The following is a 9717-nucleotide window of genomic DNA, read 5'->3' as shown; positions in this document are numbered from 1 at the left end:
CTAGGTTCTGTCTTATATACTGTTATTTGTCTTTTTTCTTTTTAAGTCGTTGCGTTGCCGAATTATTTTCGATTTATGAGTTTGAATTTCTCTCTGGTATCTTTCGCCCCTCTTTTCTGCTACAGGATTAGTAAATATTTAAGAAAATAAATAAAAGGCATTTCATGATGCTTTTTACTACTAACGGATAAATTTATGAAGCACTAGTAACGATGGTTTTTTTTTATTTTCTTATCTACATTTAAATATAAACCAAGCTAATAATCGTCAAAATGACTAGGCTCTAACCACCATGGGACAGCAGTATTCCTCCTAGGTCTACTGGTTGCCGGCCAAGCACGAGTAGCCGGCGGGTAGTTGTTATCTGGTTGGCCATTATTAATTGGATATACTGGTTGCATAACTGGAATATTATTGGACGAACCGAAATAAGGATCTTGCCAGCCGCTGGGGCCTGACACTACAGAAATGCCATTTCCTGATGGAACTTGTACCACGTTTGTCGCACTTTGAAGTTTCTGCATTTTATTACATGTTTTCCATTCACATCTGTCATATGCTACTGGTACACATGCATCACTTAATCTATCATCAAACCCTCTGTAGGTGCATCCTTTTGTAACAGGTTGGCAATGACCAATTCCATTACATCTTTTTATCTAAATTTTCAATTTAATGATTTAGAAAAGAAAAAAAGAAAGCGTTACATTAAGTATACTAGTATGCGAGAACCATTAAGCTATCATGGATAAACGTCATTGAAGTGACAGGAACAAGAAATCTCATTTTCATCAAAAATAGAAAACTAGAAACCGACACACGTCCTTCATCAATGGACAAGCACAATAGCGTTTTACAGTTTTTCAAATGCTTGGTGTAGGTAGGTTGTGAATCAATAGACAAAGACGAGTAAACGAACATCTTGTACTCAAAAATGTAGCTGTGTTATATTAAATCTAAATGAGAAAATCGTCTTTTTAATTGCATTTTCTACTTTTAAGTTACATTAGCATACATACATGTTCGATAGTTTGTTGTCGTATTACCTTGTTGCTTTTTGTTCATTATAATTTATTTAGAAGACACAGTTTTGAATACCGTTATCAGAGGGTTGACTGATTTTCCATGTCAAATTTTACTGTATGTTATGTTCTTCTATTTAATATTGAATATTAAAAAGTGTTAGTCCTGTTAAATATGCATGTACATAACCCCGCCACATTATTTATGTATGTGCCTGTCGCAAGTCAGGAGCCTGTAATTCACTGGTTGTCGTTTGTTTATGTGTTACATATTTGTTTTTCGTTCATTTTCTTATATAAATAAGTCCGTTAGTTTTCTCGTTTGAATTGTTTAACATTGTCTTATTGTGCCCTTTTATAGCTGACTATGCGGTATGGGCTTTGTTCATTGTTGAAGGCCGTACGGTGACCTATAGTTGTTAATGTCTGTGTCATGTTGGTCTCTTGTGGACAGTTGTCTCATTGCCAATCATACCACATCTTCTTTTTTATATGTTCAGTTTTTAGAAAATCGTTAAAAAAATCTGTCGTTTGTTCTTTTTTTTTATATTTATTTAGAGCTTTACAAAGTTTAGGTAGAACACTTGTCTATTGTAATAATTTTGAATAATTATTTGTTGATATTTCTTCTTTTGGTTGTTATTAGGCAGCAACCATTTGATTTTCTGGGGGGAATATGGGGGGGGGGGTTTGACAAATTTTTTCTTTCAATTTAAGCATGACATAGAGTGGCAGCTGAGGATGAAACAAACACATTTTTTTTCTCAGAATCAAAAACAAATTATTTTTTTCTCCAAAAACTGGAAACATACTTTTTTTTTCCATAAAAAAACATAGCCCCCCCCCTCCCCCGCCCCCAGAAAATCAAATGGTTGCTGCCTTACGTCATTGACGGAAACAGCTCTATAAAATTTCCTTCTACATGTATGACATAATGTCTTTATTTTGTATGAATAAAAACCATAATGTTCCAATATGTGTTTTCCCATTCAAATGACAAACTGCCAAAGTTTGCGTTTTTGTAAGATTATGATAGTTTATATATCCCTTTTTTTGGAGCCACAAATATTATGATAACGTTACAAATCTGAGGATAGTTTTCTTTGTAATTGCTATGTGTAATGAAAGACCATGTGCATAAATGGAATATGTGATATATAAGCCGTGGAGACAAAAATCCATGCATACAAGTTAAAACATATGGTGTCTTCCTCGAATGCCAACATTTTATATGGTACCTATTCCTTGAATGCCAACAAAAATATTTCAATAGATGTTTATATGATAACAATAAGTGTTTTATAAGTATTTAACTGTTAAAAATAATTAATGAACTTTATAGAAATGCAACATTTTATCACTTTCTCATAAGGAAAAATAGAAGATTTAGAGGTAAAATTATTATGAATTTAAAGAAATAAAGAAAATTAAAATGTTTTATTACTTTTTATAAAAAAAATATGTTTGGAATGAACATATGTTAATAACATAAAAATTAGATGATATTCTAAAGTCATTTGATCCGTTTGTATCAAGTAATAACTTAAATCAATTTGAAAGTAAGTACAAGAAGCATGTGAAATGTTTCACACTAAACAAGACACCGATGTTAACTACTATTTTATGATTTTTTGAAATCGTATAACATCATTAAAATCTAACGGAGCAAAGTGAAAAATTAGATTCTAATGAGATTAAAAACCATACAAAATAAAACAAAAATTTTCATCTCATCATTAAACCTATTTAGAGATATAAAAATATATCTATATCACCAAGAGTTTTTCCTTATGTCTACCTAATTTCATGTGAATCAGCATTTATTTAGTTTAAAAAAAGAAGTCATTTTTTTTTTCTGAAACCGAAATTTAAATATTTCCACATTTTCTTTATTATTAAACACACAAACAAAGTTCTTGAAATATGCTTATTATTCCACAAAACTCAATTGAGTATTAGAAACACTCTTTGTAAATATCTTGAAGTATTTTATGGATCAAATTTGTCTACAAATTTACAATATAGTAACACAATTGAATATTTTACATAAATTAAATAATATGTTATTTGATTGGTTTAATTCTAATACAGTACAGTTATTATAGTTAAATATTGTATTAGTATTTTCATTATCGACTTTATGCTAATCCATTGTTTTTATTTCGACATATGACATCATTACGTTTTGGAATTTCCTAAGACAATCCTAAAATACCTATTTGTATATCGTTACTTTAGGACATATTTTATTTGATGAAACTTTTTTAAATGAACTTTGACATGTCCTAAGATAATCAATCAGACACATTCTAGCCAAGTTCTAGGACAGACTCGTTGATACAGCCGCTATATTTCTCGGTAAATATCACATAGCATTCCAAATATGAGAAACATGTTATACCTTTAAAGGTTGCGTCTAATTCTTTTTGTTTTTTTAGTTAAAATTTCACCACGAATATCGCTTCTAACAAAGTACTGTGAATATAGTTTTGCTGTTGTATGAAATGCATTTATATTTTTTTATCGTCTTTACATGTAATAACGTATCTATTAGTATTGCGTTTATGTTTTTGTTATCAAAGATTCAACCTCCTTCCCTAATATTCTTATATTAAGGTCATAAAAAAAATATTTTGGAAAGTTTAGCATGTGTTATATACTTAATTTTTACTCTAAAAGAAAGAAACGTGAACATTAGTTAAAAGAAAATCCGTTATGTTTTCAAAATCTTCATAAATTTACCGATAATAGACTAATGACTTCCCAGACACAAATTTGACGCAATTTTCTCCTATGTAGTGACTCAACTACGAAACCTCTCGTCATAACTTCGGCCATAGCACTGCGTAAGTCCAAAAGAAAACCGTAATGGAATAATGATGGTAAATAGAAATAACATATTCTTAATGAACAAATTTAATACACCAAATTACTTAAGGAATATTTTAATCAATAAATGGGAACTCCTGAAAAATTTAAAAACACATGTCTTTTTTTTTTTAAGTCACTTGACTGTCGTGCTCTGTACTTTTTGTCTATCTCGATCCAAAATACTTTAGTAACAAACCCAAAATTTATTCAGCTTGCATCACCTTTCACTGGTTGATATTTAATGTGTTGATAATACTAAATATTAGAAAACATGCATGGAAAACTTTTTGTAGTATTTAATGCATGCATTGGTGCATTAGTTTCCAGAACATTAACATTTCAAGAAACTCATTTCACATGAGTTTAAAGATTTTTACTGAGACTGTTTTCGATTTTTAAATCAATAAAATGTTTACAACAAGCCGGGCCTAGTCTTAAACGCCGCTGTACATTTTCTTATCATATCATCTAGATTATAAGTACAGTCTAAGAATATCACGTGACTTACCGTACATTCACATCCTCTTTTATAATCCTCACATGGTAGGTCATTTCCTGGGTAATTTAAATCACACTCACTTATCCATAGTTTACCACCTAATATAAAAAATAAAGTTTTACCATATTCATAATGGTTCCATAAGCACTTTTAAAGAATCTTAAAAAAAAACACGCCTACCAGTAGGTTCCGAGATTTAGAACAATGACCACCTCAAATCACACTCACTGATCCATAGTTTACCACCTAATATAAAAAAAAAATTACCATATTCATCATGGTTCCATACGCACTTTTAAATAAACCTTAAAACACGCATACCAGTTGGTTCCGAGATTTAGAACAATGACCACTTCAGCAATTATCTGGTAAACCTTTGCCAATCATTATTTAAAGTCTCTAACAATACAGTTGTTTAAGGCCTAATCACTTAATATCACTCATTTAACGGTTGGAGTTATGAAAAGTGTGGACAAAGTCGAGGTTATAAGTATTTGGAAGAAGGAAAACACGATTAAGCAAACAAATAATATTAACCACTTTTCATGCAATCAGTTTTACTAGGCGTTAAATAGTAATAATATATAGCTCCCAGAATAAATTTTCCTATCTATCCTTACTACATACACGTAGCACTGCCAATTATCTTTCTAAGAAACTTAATAATTTCTATTATTAATTGTATGATTGTATTGTTCGACTTATTTTTTTCCTATTGTCCTTTTGGTAGCAATTTATTGTATGCAACTTCGTACTTTATTTAACCTTTTTACCTTTTTTGCATTCGAGCGTCACTGATGAGACTTTTGAGGACGAAACGCGCGTCGGCGTAAATACAAATTTTAATCCTGGTATCAATGATGAGTTTATTTGAGCTTAAAGATTAAACTATTGGTTTTTCTTTATTCCTATTTTTTTTTTTTGTATTGGTTCAACTTTATATTTTTTTTTTCAGAATCGTGAAAATTGATTAATATGTACTCACCCTTTCGTTTACCTGAAATGTATAATGCCATTAAATATTTTGCATAAAACATTCAACTTTGTTTTATTTAGCAATTTAATAGCCAACAATGCTTTAAAATCCTTATCAATGTGACGTGAAAAGAGTCTTCGAATTGCAGAGAGATATTCTGTGATATTAAAGGAAATTGCCCTTTTTGTATTAAAAGTCAAGTATCATAATATCTGTTTGTCTACTGACAATAAGAATAAATTAAACTCGACAAGCGTTATTAGAGCAAATATTAGTCAATAAGGCATACAAGACCAACACCGAAATAAGACAAAAACGAATCACAAACAAAATGACACAACACGTGATATTTTTCGCTTGAGCTTTTTTTTTACAACAGGAATAGGTAACCTTAACTGTATTTGCAGATATTTGGTTTTCAATTGTCTTCAACTGCGTACTTTATTTGTCTCTTTTAAACTTTTTTTTTATTCGATCGTCACTGATGAGTCTTTTATAGACAAAACGCGCGTCTGGCCCAAATTCAAAATTTCAATCCTGGTATCTATGATGAGTGTATCGAGTCTTTGTTATGTGCACTCATCGTTGTCAATATAATAGAATTTGATGCGACTGTTGTACCAATGAAAGGTTTAGCGCTATAAAACCAGGTTCAATCCACCATTTTCTACATTTGAAAATGTCTGTACCAAGTCAGGAATATGACATTTGTTGTCCATTTATCATTTGATTTTGCCATTTGATTAGGGACTTTCCTTTTTGAATTTTCCTCGAAGTTCAGTATTTAAGTGATTTTACTTCTTTTTCTTTTGTTAAATACTTTTATAAACACTTACCTCCAAGGACGTACGAACTTTTTACAAGTGGTAATCCGCACTTGTCGCGGGTTCCATACGTATATAAATCATGGGTACGATATAAATCAAACACATGTTCGTTGTCTGGTTTTCCCTATAAAAGACAGATACATCCTATAAATGGATCGATGGTTACAACAGTACATAGAGACAACCAATCATCCTTCGTTCATTATGACTGTTTAAAACTGTTTCAAAGTAAAGGCTGCACAATCTCAATGTTATATTAAAGAACTGCTATAAACGGAGTGTACAATTTGGTGATCACAAGACAACCTTTACAAAATTCCTTGATACAGTCATATTTGTCATCTATCATTATAATAAAATTTTTAAAAAAAATCAGAATAAAAGGAGGTACATCATAGAGGGTAGTAATGGAGGTACATTCATGACGTATAACGGTATAAATTCTAGCCAAATGACGTTAACGGTAATTTTTAGTGCATGACGATAAAATGTGCATTTTCTTTTAGGCGATAAAAAATCATCTGAATTTAACCAGTGACGCTATTTTTTTATAGAAATAACGGTTACGATAATGATTTGAGAAATTTGACGTATCACGATAAAATTTGTTTCAATTTGACTCCAACGGTAGCCGAAAATGACTGTTTGACGCCTGACGTTAAAGGGCATTAACACCCTAATAATCGTCTCATTGACAATCGTATTATCTTTTTATGTTTATAAACGAAACCTAACGTTTGTCTTTTCATGGGTGAATTAGTGGCATTAATTCACGGTCTCACAAGCGGTGACAAAAGATGGTGTTGTTTTAGTCTTGAAAACACAGATGGTACAAGACATTGATACTGTTAGTTATTGTTGGTGTTGGTGTTGCAATTGCTGTATGTGTTGCATATATGTCTAGCGGGACGGCTGCAGTGCAGGCGATTCGGTGTCACGATATCACAGTAGCATGGGTTCGAATCCCGGCGAGGGAAGAACCAAAAATTTGCGAAAGCTAATTTACAGATCTAACATTGTTGGGTTGATGTTTAGACGAGTTGTATATATATATAAATATATATATATATTCAACCAGGTAATTGTCTTTTAAATAAGTTATGCATCATTTCATCCTAGATGTCTTCTTTGTCCCTATAAAATACTTATCATTTCTTGTGGAACTATTTCATTCATGAATCGATTGGGTTATGACGACCCTATACTATCTTTTAAGTGATTAACTGGCAGTTATAATTGGCGTTTACCGCATGTGTTTTTCCCTTATTCTCAAGATTGAGTCTAAAATCGAGTTATACAGCAATGCATTCATCAGCTATAAAACTGGCTTAGAAAATATACATTTGAGAATAACTTAATTATATATACAACCCTTTGGAGTTTTGATTAAAGTTCTATTTCATGCAAGTCAATTGTGTTCAACTGAATTTTAACACTGAATTTGGGGAAAATGGAATTCCACACTGAGGCGGTAAACCTTACTTTTGCGCCTTCTTAAACTACTGAAATTAAATGGACAAAAATTTAAGAAATCTTATATAGTTAATAGCGGAATTAACACAATGTATGTCTTTCTGAAAATGATCTCCAGCTGGTATTCTTTATAAAGAAAAGTGTATCATATTGGGAAAAAAACGATATAAGGTTTCGGTTTAAACGTATGATGATACCTTGTACCAATTCGTTATTCTAATTTTTAGTTTTATATTGGCATTTCCTTGATCATCTTCAGCATTCTCAGATCCAAACACCTGTCCAGCAATTACTGCAATATAAAAAAAACACATAATGGTCTATATCCACACGAAAACTAATATAAAATGCATAATCATGTCGGTCATACAAGTATTCTTATATTATCAACATTAGTGAAATTGAGTTCGTTTGCTTTGGGAAAACAATGTATGATCTGTTTTTTTCCGATCACCTTTATTTAGTTAGTCAGTTATCGTTTTCCAATAAAAAAAAAAAGAAATATGTGTAGTAAAATTGAGAATTAAAATGGAAAAATGTCAAAGAGACAACCCGACCAAAGAGCAAGACACTTTCAAAAGCCAATAATGGGTCTCAAGAGAAATTCCAGTGTATGAGTTATTCGAGGATCAATCATGATTTGGTAAACAAATCAACACATTGTGTGTTTAGTTTTTAAAGTCCGCCAGTATATATTGGCAATATCATTGTAAGTGGAAATTGTATTTTATCACATGTTCAAAACTTCTGAAAATATATATGTGCACACGTGTTTGCTTTTTCTTTGTTAAACAGGCGAGTCTTAAATCTTTTTTTTTTTGTTCTACCAATTATGGTCAACATAGCTTAAAGATAATATCAGAAACATGATTATGAAAAATAGAAAATTAAATTTGAAGAGATGACAACCTGACTTTCACGGTTCTTTCATTCATACAGTGTGTCGAAGGGATGCGAGTAGACACATCGCGATCTTTAATAGCTAAAGCAAATATCATCTTAGGCGGTTGAACTGATATGTGTAGGTACTTATGTTGATGCTTAAAATACATTTATTTAGCTTGCAATATATCTACATAAGCGCGAAAATTATCATTGGCATTCTAGATTGTGTCTTTCACAGTGGAATCCATAGATATAAGTGTAAAAATTAACTAAACTGTATAAAAGAGGGGCGAAAAATACCAGAGGGACAGTCAAACTCATAGATCGAAAATACACTGACAACGCCATGGGTAATAAAGAAAAAGATAAACAGACAAATAGGAGTACAAAAGAAACAACATAAAAAAAATATAGATAATGCAACACGATCCCCACCACAAAAAAATATGAGCGATCTCAGGTGCTCCGGAAGGGTAAAAAGATCCTGTTCCACATGAGTCACCCGTCGATAGACTTAATTTATTTGTTTGAATTACCATCAGCATAACAATGAACTGTATATATTTGTTTAGGAAGGACAATTAGAATATGTTAATACAATGAGTATTGAAAAACATAGTTAACCATATAATGCATACCAAAATCTGCCTCACAATACTGCTGTTGGATAGTTTTAAATTCAGCGTACCTGGCACAGTCACATGCTAATGTTGATGATATGCCAACCAATAAGAGGGCCAGTGTTAACACTGACATTGTCCTGTGAATAAATGTATTTATGAAACAGATATAGTCTGATACATGTATCCTTGTCAATACAGAAAAGTTTTGATAAGAACAAACAATACAATATACCTCAATTAAATGTTTTCCCTTCTTGAACATCTAAACACACTAAAAATATTTGATTTTTTCATTTGCTTAGGAACTTTCCATTCTGAATTTTCTTGGAGTTTTGTATTTTTGTTATTTGACTTTTTCCTACTTGAAATCTTTGTATTTGTTTTCAGCATTCATCAATGTTATTAGTATTACTAAAGGAAGAACATGTTTCATTTTGCTACTCTTTTGCCACGTGAATTTGAAAATTAAAAAGAATGAAAAATCGATCGAAAAATTTCCTTTATACCGGTTTTATGTTCACATGACTTTTGACAGTCTGAT

General features: G+C 31.2%; 1 protein-coding gene and 1 long non-coding RNA gene across 2 annotated transcripts; both read right to left on the bottom strand.

Annotated features, from left to right (window-relative positions):
- Nucleotides 1–210: 210 nt before the first annotated feature.
- LOC134723787 (uncharacterized) lies at nucleotides 211–4491 on the bottom strand. Its single transcript, XR_010108178.1, has 2 exons — nucleotides 4402–4491; nucleotides 211–659 (listed from the first exon to the last, which is right to left on the bottom strand). It is a non-coding gene; the product is annotated as an uncharacterized LOC134723787 (long non-coding RNA).
- Nucleotides 4492–4588: 97 nt separating this feature from the next.
- Nucleotides 4589–9309, bottom strand: LOC134723038 (uncharacterized). The gene is made up of 5 exons (XM_063586671.1): nucleotides 9192–9309; nucleotides 7866–7960; nucleotides 6205–6319; nucleotides 5378–5389; nucleotides 4589–4638 (listed from the first exon to the last, which is right to left on the bottom strand). Exons 1-5 carry the CDS (start codon nucleotides 9307–9309, stop codon nucleotides 4589–4591), a joined length of 390 nt encoding a protein of 129 aa, XP_063442741.1.
- Between the last annotated feature and the right edge of the window lie 408 nt (nucleotides 9310–9717).

The sequence above is a fragment of the Mytilus trossulus genome, chromosome 6 (assembly GCF_036588685.1).
Source record: "Mytilus trossulus isolate FHL-02 chromosome 6, PNRI_Mtr1.1.1.hap1, whole genome shotgun sequence".
In the NCBI taxonomy this organism is placed as follows: Eukaryota; Metazoa; Mollusca; class Bivalvia; order Mytilida; family Mytilidae; genus Mytilus; species Mytilus trossulus.
Note: the sequence above shows the minus strand (reverse complement) of the source record. Positions and strands in the feature narration are given on the sequence as shown.

Bases quoted from the DNA above. Each gene is read 5' to 3' on its own strand.
- LOC134723038 (XM_063586671.1), bottom strand. From the start codon at position 9,309: ATGTCAGTGTTAACACTGGCCCTCTTATTGGTTGGCATATCATCAACA. The intron at 7,961-9,191 runs GTATGCATTATA...TTTATATTGCAG, and splicing joins GTATTGTGAGGCAGATTTTG to TAATTGCTGGACAGGTGTTT. The intron at 6,320-7,865 runs GTATCATCATAC...TGTCTTTTATAG, and splicing joins GAATAACGAATTGGTACAAG to GGAAAACCAGACAACGAACA.